Raw genomic sequence first — 14262 nt, forward strand, 5'->3', positions numbered from 1 at the left:
TTGTGGCTCAGCCACGTGCTACGGTGGCATGGTTGTCATTTACACGAACAGTTGGTCTCCAGTGGTGTTGAGATGGTCCTGGGGTGTCCCCACAGATCTCAGGATGCTGACACCACTTCCGATGGCATCTTCAGACTGGCAAGAGCAGGCGGTCTGCAGGAGTTTAGGAAAGCAGACATAAATAATAAGACAAGACTCCTGTTTCTCTGCTTGATGTTTTGTTTTATGTTTTCTCCTGTACCAGTCGGAGCTGCTTGGTCTGTGGAGAGAGAAATCAGGCTCGCCCCGTGCCTCATTGCTGTTCAACCATGGGACCAAAACACTTCCCCATGTGGCACAAGTGGCTCCTGGGTGGGGTCATGGGGAGACTTTTATAGGTTTCCCATTTTTGTCGTACTGGTACACCAGCATCTTGATACAGCGTGAGTTCGCCGGCGAGATCCAGGGGCTACTGGTGATAGAAAAGTTATGGTTGGTGTAGAACTGGACAGGTTGCTTCTGGCACTTGAAGAAGGCTCTGAGCGTGGCCGACGCCATGGTGCGGAACCTCTTGCTGATGAAGCAGTAGAGGAAGAAGTTGATTGCTGTGTTGAGGAGGGCCAACATGTTCGCCACATCCGTCATGATGTGGACCAGCCAGGGGCTCCGGATGGGCGCCCCGTAGAGGTGGTAGAGGATCATGATCACGCGTGGGGCCCAGAGGGTGGCAAAAATGGAGGTGATGGTGAAGAGGATGGCTGTGGTTTTGCCCGTGGAGTAGCCACGGAGGCGGAAATTGCTCTTCCTCCGGAGTTTGTACACAATGATGGAGTTCAGGATGAAGAAGATGGAGCAGGGTACCAGGTACACGGTGAAGCAGTGGATCCAGATGAGGACGTGATGTGCAGAGGTGCTGATGTAGTCTTCCCTCCAGATGTTGGGCCACCAGTAATAGGGGATGCTGGTGATGAAGCAGGTGACATAGACAGTGACGATGACCTTCCGGGTGCGGGCTGGGTAGGACACCGTGTGGTACTTGAGTGGGTGGCAGACGGCGATGTATCTGTCGATCGTTAACGGGACTGTAATCCAAATGGAAGTGTGAATGGAGGAGAACTCAAGCACTTCTATGATCTTATCTGGGATCTGAGGTATCGGGAAGTTCAGGATGAAATCTTCCAACAGGAAATCCACAAAGACGATGAAGAAGAGGACCAGGATATCAGCAGCGGCCAGGGCCAGGAGATAGTTGTAGGAAGATTTCTGCCTTCTGGCCACCAGTTGGGAGAGGATAATCACTGTCAGGATATTTGCTGTGGAGAGAAAAGAGAGCTGGGTTTGTTTCTGGAGCAAAGAGGACAATAGGACTTCAGAGGCTATGGGGGGGGGCTCGGGTAATGTTTTGTGTTTTGTTTGTTTGGATACTCAGATGGAAGCCAAGAAAGGATTGAACTGACGATTTCGTAGGACAGACTCCCCACTGCAAATGGCACCTCCAGGGCCAGCCACCACCCCCGCATGCTATCTGAAAGTTCTGTACCCCTTCTAGTTCTTTGGTGCTTCTCACAGCCATGAAAGGGGGGGGGACTACCATTTATCAACTTCAAAAATGAAATTGGGGGCTCTGAGAGTGGGTGGGACACAAGGTCAAAGACTTGTGGGTCACGGTGAGAGGACCCAAACCTGAGTTTCCAGGGAATGGAGAAAGTGAGACCAGGATGTTGTTCCCTGATCTACAAAGCACCTGAGTGACATGACTACATAATCCCTCTCTCCTCCCTTCTTCCCTTCCTTCCCTCTCTCCCTTCCCCTTTCGCTCCTTCCCTCCCCCTTCCCCCCACATGCTCAGGATAAAACAAAGGGCCTTAAGCATGCTAGGCCAGTGTTCACCACCCAGTTACGGGCTCAGCTCTGTACGTTCTCAGGAACCTTTTCACAACTTAGATCTTAGGACCTTTGCTCTTTAAGTGGATTTATAACTGAAGAGGAAGAGGTGATCATGACCTTCAGATTAATTGAAAAATGAACCACAATGTTTTTTTTTTTCCTTTGGAATAGGTAACCTACATCCATGGAACACAATTAAAAATAGTAGCAGAGAAATGCAAGTTTCTCTTCCTTTCCCTCTCTCTCCATCTACCTGAATTCTAGTTCCCTCAGGGCTGTCCCAGACACTAAATAACTGGTATGTCTATTTGTCTATATAACATGGATGCATGCGGTTTTCTGCCCAGAGAGTAGCCATTTGTTCATTTTTTTTTGTTTTTTTTCAGGGTCAGATGTAGGCTGGAGAAAACACGAGTTCAATTCCTGGTCCATTTTCAGACCAAATTTCTCCCAGAGTGAGACATATTTGGGAGGCCCCTGGGGATTTCCCTGAAAGGCCATTCCAGTGTGGCATTTCTGGGAGTTTTTTTACACATTTGATTCTCATTCATCCTCACGGTCAGCCCTGAAATTTGAGGGCTATTAATCCTGTTTTGCAAATGAGGGGGTCCTTTTGGCTGAGGTTCAGTGGCAAAAATAGAATCTCATCTCCCTTCCTCCTTCCCGCCTTCCCTCCATTCCTCTCTTCCTGTCTTTTCTTCCGCTCTCCCTCCCTTTCAACCTTCCCACTCGCCCTCTACCCTCCCTCCTTTCCTTTCTTCAGTAGCCATTAAAAATATAATAGTGGCCACATAAAGCCATCTCATGATAGACATGCCCCCAGAGAACTCATTTTTAGCCCTTTTTGCAAGAAAGGATGGATACTACAGATACAGTTGAAGTCTCCTTAAGGTTGATCCAGTCCCATTCTTTGTTCTCTTTCCTTCTTTCTTTCCCTAGATGGGAACTACATGCTGTTGTCTTCTTTTATTCCAACCCATTCTATACACTGTTGAGGCCTACTTATGTTGAGATAGGTAGATCTAGTTCACTCAGTTTTAATGACTTCATAGCATTCCACTGTATGAACTCACTGTGATTTATTTACATATAGATCTGTATTTAGTATCTGTAAGCTGGCTCCAGGAGTCTGCTAGTACATACTGTACTTAATATGCAAAGACCACTCTGCATGAGCAGTACCTTTTTTTTGGCTGGTCCTGGGCTTGAACTCTGGGCCTGGGCACTATCTTAGAGCTTTTGTGCTCAAGGTTAGCACTCTGCCACTTGAGCTACAGCTCTACTTCCAGCTTTTTTGTGGTTAACTGGAGATAAGAGTCTCATAGACTTTCTTGCCCAGGCTGTCCTGGAGCTTTGGTCTTCAGAGCTCAGCTTCCTGAGTAGCTGAGATTACAGGCACGAGCCACCGGTGCCCAGCATGAACAGTACTTTTCTCAGTGACTTCTCTGAGAAGTAACTTACACAGAAATATATTTATATTTTAGGCCATGTCATCTTCATCTTTCTTAGATTATGCTAGTCCCAATTTACAGTCCCAACAACAGAATATGAGAATTTCAGTTGATCCATATTCTCTTAGTCATTGGCGCTGTCCACTTAGTATTTTTTTTTTTTTAAGTCTGTGTTAGCTGGGCGTTGGTGGCTCACACTTGTAATCCTAGCTACTCAGGAGGCTGAGATCTGAGGATTGAGGTTCAAACCAGCCTGGGCAGGAAAATCCATGAGACTCTTATTTCCAATAAGCCACTCAGAAAACCAAAGTAGCGCTGTGGCTCAAGTGGTAGAGCACTTGCCTTGAGCTCAAGTGCTGAGAGATAGTACCCAGGCCCAAGAGTTCAAGCCCCACAACTGACAAAAAAAAAAGTCTGTGTTACTCTTGCTTTTGTCCAAAGCACTTTGAAACAACATTTTGTAGTGGAGACAGTGAAGGTACTGCTATATTAACTAGTCATTGTACAGCCCCAGGACGCATGCTCATGCTGCAGATAGAAGTAGAATAGTGACATTTATTCCATTCTATTGGGTTGGTCACACTGCACTCCCCCCTCCCCTCCACCACCCCCCCTCCCCGGTGAGCATTGGTAAGTCTACACACCAGTTAAGTCTTGAGTTCAGGAAATCAGCTTATGAAAGCTGAGTCATTTATATTTGTAAGCCTGGCATTTCCAAATTTTATCGACACATGCAGCAATGTGTCCAGGCATCTACTCTGAGGTCTGTCCTGGGGAGAGATGCTGAACCAAGTAGTCATTGTTGTTTTTACTAGGGAGAGAAAAATATTAACCAAAAACAAACTGTAGAAGAAAATGCTTAACTCCAAGCTATCAGCAGTGTTGGGAAGTAGTGATCAGAAAGAGTTGTGGGGGGGGGGGGGGAGAGGGAGAGAGCGCACGAGCGAGCTAGGGCTGAGCTTGGTGAACAAGTAGGGAGGTAAACAGATGAAGAGTGCATGAGGAGATGGTATTTCAAGCAAAGCCAGTATATGCAAGAGCCCTCGGTGGAAAGAAACATGAAGCATTAGGTTTATTAAGGCAAAGAACACTTATATTGATTTCTCCTTGCTCTGTAAGCATTTTTTTGCATTTAATAGCTCTCTTTTATTAAACAGCCTTGCCATGTTCTGTTGAAAAGCATTTCGAAATGTTTTATTCATCCAGAAATCCTTTCAAAAAGTGTTTAGCATCTACCCTTTTTGAGGGCAAAGATCTGTGCCTGGACTGAAGGTAGCTATAGATTGGCATTGCAGACATTCAGCATCTCTACTTAGTGTGTAAATACCATCAGAGTAGCTAAGTATTTAAGAGAGAAATGAGAACGCACAGAGAGATCAGGGCTGGTGGTGAACACACACAGAACAAAGAATAAAGGTTTCAGAGGAGAGTGTTTTGCTGGAGGTCTGGCTTCTGGCCCCCTCATTTCACCTAGTGAGCGCTTCCTGGGTGTGTAAGAGAGTCACACCTGCAGCATTCCCATGGCACCCTAGAGGCTGAGAGTCCCAGTGGTTGTGGAAGGTGGGCTGTGCTACCCAGGGATTTGATTATCTTACTTGCTGCCTCTTTGACTTTGGGCAAGTTTATTCGATCACTCTGTGCTTTAGTCTCCTTTATAAAATGAGGTGGTTCTGAGGGAAGATTACAAAAAGTCAAGTGAGGTAATTTTTTATCGAGTAGTTGGCATGTGGGAAGTACCCGCTGAGTGTGAGCTTTTGCCTGAGGGTGCAGTCATTTCACAGATACTAAGCTGGGCACCTACTATGCCGGGCATGGTTTAAGGTGCTTGAAGACATAGGTATCAGAGACAAAGATAAGTTCACTATTATCAGAGGGATTATAGTAAAGCTAGGGAGGTTGGCAGAATAAGTAAGTGTATAAACAATACACAGGAAAATACACTTAGAGGACTTCAGATTGTGATATCATGAGGGACAGAGCCAAAGGATGAGATAAATGGATGGAAATGTGACATTTGAGCTCAGAGGTATCTGCCATAATGGTAAAGGATTCTAGGTGGTGAGGCTGGCAAGTACAAAGTCTTTGGGGCTGGAGATAAACGTGTTTGGGATGTTCATATAACAGAAAGAAATGGGAATAGCTTTCATTGTTTACAGATAAGACTGAGGCTTGATTAAGGTTTTTGTTGGTTGTGGGTTTTGCACTCTCGGCTTGAGCACTGTCCCTCATCTCTTCAGCTCAAGGCAAGAACTCTACCACCTGAGCCACAGCGCCACTTCTAGTTTTCTGGTGGTTACTTGGAGATAAGAGTCTCACAGACTTTCCCTTCCCAGTCTGGCTTTGAGCTGCTATCCTCAGATTTCAGCCTCCTGAGTAGCTAGGATTACAGGCGTGAGACACCATCACCCAGCTTGATTGTTTTCATGTCATTTGCCCAACATCACAGACTGAGCAAGAGAGAAAGCACTGACCTCATATCCTGTTAAATTCTGACATCATTTTGGTCACAGGAAGGGGTTTTCAACTGGTTGCCCCTGATTTTCTCAGAACCTCTTTTTCTCCCCATCCATTGAACGATGCCCATATTCCCTCTCTTCTCTCTGCCCCCTATAAGTAGGTAGGAGTCAAACAATGTTAGGGGTGTCCCCAGAAATAGAGCTAAAGATTTTTTTTTTTAATTGTATTTTATTTTATTTGAGAACATACTGTACAGGGGGGCTACAATTACATGGGCAGGATAATGCATACATTTGCTAAAGATGTTTTGCAGAGTGACTTTTTCCACTGTCTCTGCCTCCGCAGCTGAATTCTGTTTGAAGTGTGGTGCTAAAAATTCAGCATATTGCAACTCTTTAACGTGTTCCGGTCCCACCTAATTAACGCTTTAAGTCAGGCAACTCATCAACTCCACACAAAATTGCTGGGTATTCATATCTGACATTTCCTCAAGTTTCTAGTAATTGCCTCTCTTGAGAAACGAAGCTGGCGCACACCTAATTTTCCATTTCTTTTGTACCTGCTGATCTCCTGACCCCCTCCACAGCAACATCAAGACAACGCAGGAGATCCTGGGCTTGGGGGGTGGGGTGGGGGAGCTGGAGAGAGTCAGAGGGGATAAAAATCGCACCTGTGAATTGATTTTTTTTTTGAGAAATGAGAAAGTAGAGACTTTTATTCTTAAGTCTTGACATCTGCTGTAACTCCCTATGTTAAAAACAACAACAACCCTATCTTCCCACAGTGGCATGTTTCATCCCCAAAGAGGAAAAATGACGTTGACAGGGTCTGCACATTTATACAGGGGGAGTGGGCAGAAAAATGCAAATCATCACTCTCTGGGTTTCTTCTTCATTATAGTTTTTCTCTCAAGTGAATAAGTGGGCCCAGGGTCTCTGATTGCTCTTCCCCTACACCATGGCAGTCCCATGAATGGTCACCAGGAGAAAGTCAATTCCTCTCAGGGACACATCTCTTCCAGCCATGGTACTGATGCACAGATTTAAGCTTTAGGTGACAGAAAGAGCAGGTTCTGTACTTCCCACATCTCTTGGTTATTTTCCTGGGTGTCTGTGTGGCTGGAGGGAAAGGAATTCATTTCCTGAATTTTATGGTTTACTCTGCACACACTTGAGGAGATTTAGGGAGTGACTCAAAAGAATAACACAGGTTGTGTTGTCAGACCACACCAGCAAATTGTCTGCGGCTCCAGAGAGAGAAGGTCAAGTCTTCAGAGTTGTTTTCTGTGTCTGTGGTTACTGTGGGGGAGGGGATCCGCGAAGGCTCCTTGGAAATGGTAGCTACATGGGGAGGAAGACTACTGGCTGGGAATTCCAGATCCTTTACATCTCTTGGTTCTGCTAGATTGCATTTGGTTTCTCAGTTCTGCTATTTCCTTCATTACGTTTCCTTTCATCTTTGACAATTATATATATATATATATTTTCAATGACCAAGTTAATTCATACTCATAAAAAGTTAAACATTCTATCAGCAAAGAATAATATTTGCTCTTCTTTTTGTTGTTGTTGTGGATTCCCTATGCTTCATTTTCTACATTATTCTAGTTAATCTTCCGATCTCCTCCAGTGTGGTGAGTACTATGACTTAAGATCCTTGAGAGTCAGAGAGGTGAAGTCTCTTGTTTGAGGTCACACAGCCAGGATATCAAGGCAGGCTTTTGGTCTCTTAAGTTTATTTATCTGCTGCATGAGAAATTAGATAGTTGGTCTTTTCAGTCTCATCTTTCACAGATGAACATGGCAGTTCACCCCCACAGATGGTCCTCCACAAACCAAGCCACCCAGTACTCATGTCCTTATATAGTCCTCTTGTTTAAGGTGAAACTGGTCCAGTACTAATAGACTTATTGACAGGAAGGACTGCCGAGGCCTAGGCCATTAAGGGGGCCTCTGGAATCCTTATTTATGGCACTTCTTCTTGAGACCTAGCGGCCATTTTGTGAGATGCTCTTGCCACTTGGAGAAGCTATGCACAGGGATTTGGAAGGGCTCAGTTAAGGTCCTTATCAACATAACTGAGAATCAAGGGAGTGAGGTGCCATCTTGGATTTCCAGGTCCATGGAGCTCCAAATGTTGTGTGCAGATCCCCCACCAATCTACCACTCCAAGCACTAGGACAAATATTCACTAATTACTGCTTTCTTTCTTTTTTTTTTTTTTAGTTTCCAAGTTTGGGGATGTTTTGTTATGCTGTAGTAGATAACTGGAGCAGATGTTGGTTAAGCCATTTGGTGTTTATAGCCCCAGCATGCTTATGCCTACAATAATAACATAATTAGAACGAATGATCTTCCCAGATGGGATTATTATGGAATACCATTGTGTAGATTGGTATTTGCACTTAGAAATAAAATTAGATCCCCCCCTCCCGTGTCAATAACATTGATGAACTAGTCTCATATTGCCTGACATTACTTATTATTACTATCTTACTAGGTACTATTTTACTACTTGCTATTTTTATTATTACTTTTGGGGGGGGCACTACAGGGTTTCACTTTAACATTTTTTAGGATCAATTTCCCCTTATGCTACTGTGGGTTTACAGGGTAATATGCTTTTCCTCCGTCTTGCCTTCCACTTTCTTGTTCCTCTTTCCTCCTCTCTCCACTCTTCTCCTCCTCCCTTCTTTCTAAAGACAGCTAAGAAACTTTGTAAGCAGAAATGAGTTCAAGCTAGAGCTATAAAAAGATTCAGGTTCGACACCAAGAGGAACTTTTCGATTGCAACGGCAATTATGTGAAGAGAAGACACTGACGATGGGGCTGTTCCATCCATGTAGCTCTTAAGAACCAGAGAGAGAATTGCTTATCGGAGCTAATTAAATTCCTGGTATAACCTTTTGCAAAGTCAGTTTCTCTGCATTCTACATTACATTCTTGTGAATATCCAAAAAGACAGCCCTTCAGCCCTTTCAGTCACCTTCCCTTGTAACTGAAATGCACCCCCTTCCTCAGAGTTGTCCATCTTTCTCACCAGAAGATTTAGCACCCCTTCCTTGCCCACCCCTTGGACACTCCAAGGTGGATGTGTAGACAGAGCCTTTTCTCAGTCTCCTGGCTAGGAAGTTGGCAATCCCCTTGTTTAGATGCAGCGGAGAGTGGAGACTGAATTGTGTGTCCCCTCTCTTATTGACACTGACTCTTCTGGATCTTGGGGTGATCTCTTTGGATCTTGGGATGAAGGGAGGGGAAAGACAAAAAGATACAACCGACAAATCTTCAGTCTCCTGGCCTCTGAAGACAGTGCTGGGACAGCCTAGAGGTGCAGCTATGAGCTGAGAAAGACCTAGGGGAGGGTTCTGAGGGCAGCTGGTCCTCACCCCTGGGTGTGTCCAATCTCAGCTATGGCCACCTGGCCATGGGCTATCTTTATTTCCTGTGGTTCAACTTGCCCCAAGGCAGAAACCCTGGAGTGGGGAGCTTGGAGGGGCACAAAACTGTGAATGAGTAAGATAAAGGTTAGACAGTTGGACAACCACAGGAAGGATAACTCCTAGAGGACAGCTTCCAGAGCCTTCCTGCAAGATCACTGATCTGTTCATTCATTCAGGCTGAATCTCACCCCCAAATCTCTGGATACGTAGGAACTTTTTCTGGTGTTTAAGAGGGCAGACAGCCTAGAGTCAGATCCTAAGAAAATCATTTCTCTAGTGGTTAGCAAGTAACCTAATCCTCTGATCCTCAGTTTCCCCTCTGTGAAATAGGCACATGATAAGCAACTCTCACTTAGGTTATTATGAGGAGGTAGGAAGTAATATACATGCAATACATTGCAGAGCTTGTGGTTCAAAAGATAGGCTATTGTTACTTTTCCTACTCAGTTATTCAGGGCAACAAACAACAATTGGCATCTACTAAAGGTCAGACCCCATGCGAGCTGGAAAGATGAGTAGGAGAGACTCCCAGATCTCAAGGAATCCCAGAGCAGATTCTGATTTCTCTGGACAGCTCATTCCAGGCCCTGATGGTCCTCTTAAATCTACCAGCAACCTAAGCCACTAGTGACAGCTGCATGTACCTCCTGCCCCCAGTTCGCTTCTCTGATTGGTGGAGAGCACTGGACATCATCCCCTTAAGAGCCATCATTACATCATGACTCAGTGGTCTCTCGTGCATCTTCTGAAACAGTTTTTGTTCTTAAAACAAATTAGCTTCACCAGGTACCAGTGGCTCATGATTGCAATCCTAACTACACAGGAGGCTGAGATCTGAGGACTGGGATTTGAAGTCAGCCCAGGTAGAAAAGTCCATGAGACTTTTATTTCTAATTAATCATCAAAAATCCAGAATGCGCTGGGCACTAGTGGCTCACGCCTGTAACCTAGCTATTCAGGAGGCTGAGATCTGAGGATGATGGTTCAAAGCCAACCCCAGGTAAGAAAGTCTGACTTTTTATGTCCAATAAACCACCAGAAAACCGGAAGTGGCACTGTGGCTCAAGTGGTAGAGTGCTAGCCTTGAGCTGAGGGACATTGCCCAGGCCCAGAGGTCAAGCCCTATGATCGACAAAATAATAAAAAAAAATAATAAAAAAAGAAGTAGAGGTGTGACTAAAGAGCAAAAACATCTCAGGGACAACACTCAGGCCCTGAGTTCAAGTCCCAGGACCAGCACAAAACAAAACAAAACAAACAAAAAAATGAGCTGATATTTTCTTTGAAGTTTCACTATCATAACCTGTCCTGGGGCTTGAACTCAGGGCCTGGGCACTGTCCCTGAGCTTCTTTTGCTCAAGGCTAGCACTCTACCACTTGAGCCACAGTGCCATTTCTGGCTTTTTTCTGTGTGTGTGGTACTGAGAAATCAAACCCAGGGCTTCCTGCATGCTAGGCAAGCACTCTACCGCTGAGGCACATTCCCAGTCCCCATATATATTTTATTCTAGTCCCCATATATATTTTAAAATCACATTTTAACCCTGGAGTGGACACTTAGTTCTCCCAAATTGGAGTTAGTGGTTTTTTTTTTCCTGTTTCTTGTTGTCTCCCCTCATTAGAGCTTTCTATCTATTTCATCTTCCATTGATTAGTAATGGCTGCCTGGGCCTGCTCCTAGCTTAGTGGAGCTGGGATGAATTGGTAGAACAACTGTTGTGGGTTTGTCCTGTGGATCTTGAGCATGGGATCCATATAGTTCGGATTTTTTCCTCAGAAATCAATAAAGAATGACTTTCCAGTGCAGACTAGTCTTTTCCTTAGTGATGACAGGCTGCCATCGCAGGACAGGCTGACTCAGGACTACTGAGCCATGACTCAGCCTTGTCAATTGACCTCTAGACGGCAGAATTTGGTTCTGGCATTTGGACCAGGGGCAACTTCCCTGAATAACCATGACAACTTTGATAGTGAAACCACATCCAAGGCATCCAGCAATGTCAAAAGCTTCTGAGATGTGCTTTTCAATGCCAAGTTCATTTTCTGACCACTAACTTCTTTTTATTGAGTATCTACTATGTATTTGGTATAGATGAGATGATTTGGAGGCATTTGCTGATGAACACCTTTTGTGTGTGTGTGTGTGTGTGTGTGTGTGTGTGTGTGTGTGTGTGTGTGTTAGTTCTGGGGCTTGAACTCAAGGCTTAGGTACTCTCCTTGGGCTGCTTTGCTCAAGGCTGGTGCTCTACCACTAGAGCCACAGCTCCACTTCCAACATTTTGATGGTTGACTGAAGATAAGAGTCTCACAGTCTTTCCTGCCTGGGCTGCCTTTGAACTGCTATCCTCAGATCTCAGCTGCCTGAGTAGCTAGGATTGCAGGGGCGAGCGCTGGCACCCAGCGATGATGAACACTTTTTACTATGGAAGTCACAGAAGGAGTTTCATGGGACTAAAGGGATGCTGTTTTCCCATGTAGGTGATGATGTACGCCTGCTTATAAAATAAGCTCAGCGAATTTAAAAAGCGAGTTGATTTAAAAGGGAACTCTGTGGAGATGGCAGAACAGGTGGTACACAGGCTTCTGGTATCCATTTTCAAGGGAAGAAATTGATATTCAAGCAGAGTGAACCACCTGCCCAAGAGCACCGCCGGGAGGTTGAAGAAGCCTCGTGCCAGCACTGGATGGTGTCATCCTGGGTCAAGTTCTCTACCAAGTGATGGATGCAGCTGGGCTTTCTCAGCTCTGGGAGTCTGTCACAAAGACAGATGGGGCAGGGATTTATGGGGAACAAGTCTTGGGCAGGCAAGTGCCTCTTTGGCAATCTTTGGGAGTTACCAAAGTGACCAGGATGTTTAAAATGAGAGAGGTGCTTTTGGGAGTCTGGCAGATGTGAGTTACCTCCTAGAACTCCTTCATTCCTTCTCTGCCACTGTTTCTCTCCCTCCTTTCTTCCTTCCCTTCTTCCATCTCCCCTCCTTCCTGTTCTTTTATGGCAGTACTGGGTATTGAACTCAGAGTCTAACACTTGCTAGGCAAGCAATATACCACTTGGGCCATGTACCCAGTCTTTTCTGCTTTGGTGTATGTTTCAGTTAGGCTCTCATGTTTTGTTGTTGCTGATTTTGCATGGGGCCAGGCTGCCTCTTTACTTCTACTTCCTGAGTAGCTTGTAGTATGCGCATGCCCTGCCATGCTCAAGCTCTAGACCCACATTTTTCTAATCGACAGTATTAATCAAATCATAGAAACACAACGCGCTTCAAATACTTCATCAGCAAAATAAGACAAACAATAGAACTTCGTGGAAGGGGCTGCTGTGAAGTAGGATCTTTGGAGGGTTGGGAGTATGAATGCATTTTCAGTGTACTACCTTTTCAGTTTATAATGGGTTTCTCAGGTTTATCATGGTATGTGGCCACTGTAAATCAAAGAACACCTGTGTTACTACCAGGTATTCATCCTAACTGATAAAGTCTGTGTGGTTTTTTTGTCATCTCCTTACAGAGGAGGAGCACTGAAGCTTGGAAAGGTCACATTCATTCCTAAGGTATGAACAGTGGCACTGATACCTCCTCCAGCTCCATCAGCCTCTGGCACAAGTGATACAGGCCACAGGGCAAGGCTGTGAGCTTAAAATCAGTTCCTTTCAGTGAGCACTTAACTTGGCACATCTCACTTGACAGACGTTTTCCTTGTATTCAGTTTAACCCTCACCCATCATGGATAGGTATTGATAGCCTGATTTTACAGATGAGAACACTGAGGCTCAATGGAGTTAAGGGACTTGCTCAGATCAGACAGCAAGAGTATACTGGAGCTGGGCACCAGTGGCTCACACCTGTAATCCTAGCTACTTAGGAGGCTGAAATCTGAGGATCATGATCTGAACCCAACCTGGCCAGATAAATTCTAGAGACTTCACTCAATCAGGAAAATGCCAGAAATGGAGATTTGGCTTAAATGATAAGGTGCTAGCCTTGAGTGGAAAAAGACAAGCAACAGCACAAGGCCTTGAGTTCAAGCCCCAGTACCACCACTACACACACACACACACACACACACACACACACACACACACACACATGCGCGCGTGCGCACTATACTGGATCCAGGATTCAAGTACAATTTGTGAGACTCTCAAGCTGCTTGTCAGATGATTTTATAATCAGCTTAGGGAACAAACCACTAAATAGAAGTGGTCTGGTTCTTCCTTTCCTTTCTCTTTTAGAAGAGGGCATCAGTGGACACATGCAAATGTGAGTTGGGGTAAGAATTCCTTTGGATGAACCCAGTATGGCCTCTGAGGCTCCTGGGGATAAGAGAAGAGGAGACACAGGGGTCTGAGACTCTAGTTGCCTTCTTGAAGTCCCATGTCTGTGACTGTGACCATACCCCACCCTCCCTTCCAATATCCAGAGAAGTTTCCTGCTGGCTAATCTCCACCACACTCATCCTGAGGACTTGCTTCTGCCCATTCTGCCCGTCTGCTGACTTCCAGCTGCTGACACCCTTGGGCAGTGGATGCTCATTTGTTTCTGCTGTTTTGTGGACCCAGGGTGATGGTCATTGGGTGCCAAGGGACCAACAGGAAGCCAGAGGCTTCTGGGATGTTCATCTGGAGTTCATTTGGGGTGTCAGAGGCTAATTGTGGCTCTGCTTGAGTTGTCACTGTTTGATTAAACATCTTGCGCTAAGCACCATTTGTCCAGTGGCTGCTGGGGGTAGGTATTTTTAGCTGTGGGCAAATAGCTTATCAATGGCGCATACAAAATAGAGCCAACTGAAAGCCATCATTTTCTGTGACCCTGCCTTAGTCTTCCATTCAGGCAAGGACAAAGAAAGAATTAAATGAGGTTGGAGTTTATTCATTCAACAAATGTTTCCCAAGTCCCCTATCATGCAACAGGCACTACCAGACACAAATCTCCCCATCCACGGGGCACCTACACTCTACTCTGACTAGAAGAATTCTGCACTGCTACCTTCTAGCAGCCCAGATATGGTATTTATGGGTGACTATGTCATACACATCTCTAGGCTTGTTCC

At 45.2% G+C, this 14262-nt stretch overlaps 1 protein-coding gene across 1 annotated transcript in view; it reads right to left on the reverse strand.

Moving 5' to 3' along the window:
* Positions 1-329: 329 nt before the first annotated feature.
* Positions 330-14262, reverse strand: part of LOC138814880 (probable G-protein coupled receptor 139) — a 36764-nt gene continuing 22831 nt past the window's right edge. The window contains exon 2 of the mRNA XM_070003971.1: positions 330-1292. Coding sequence (XP_069860072.1) covers positions 358-1292 — 935 coding nt within the window. The 3' untranslated portion in view covers positions 330-357. The remainder of the gene's footprint in view (positions 1293-14262) is intronic.

The sequence above is a fragment of the Dipodomys merriami genome, unplaced genomic scaffold, assembly GCF_024711535.1.
Source record: "Dipodomys merriami isolate MVZ:Mamm:240054 unplaced genomic scaffold, mDipMer1.0.p SCAF_62, whole genome shotgun sequence".
NCBI lineage: Eukaryota > Metazoa > Chordata > Mammalia > Rodentia > Heteromyidae > Dipodomys > Dipodomys merriami.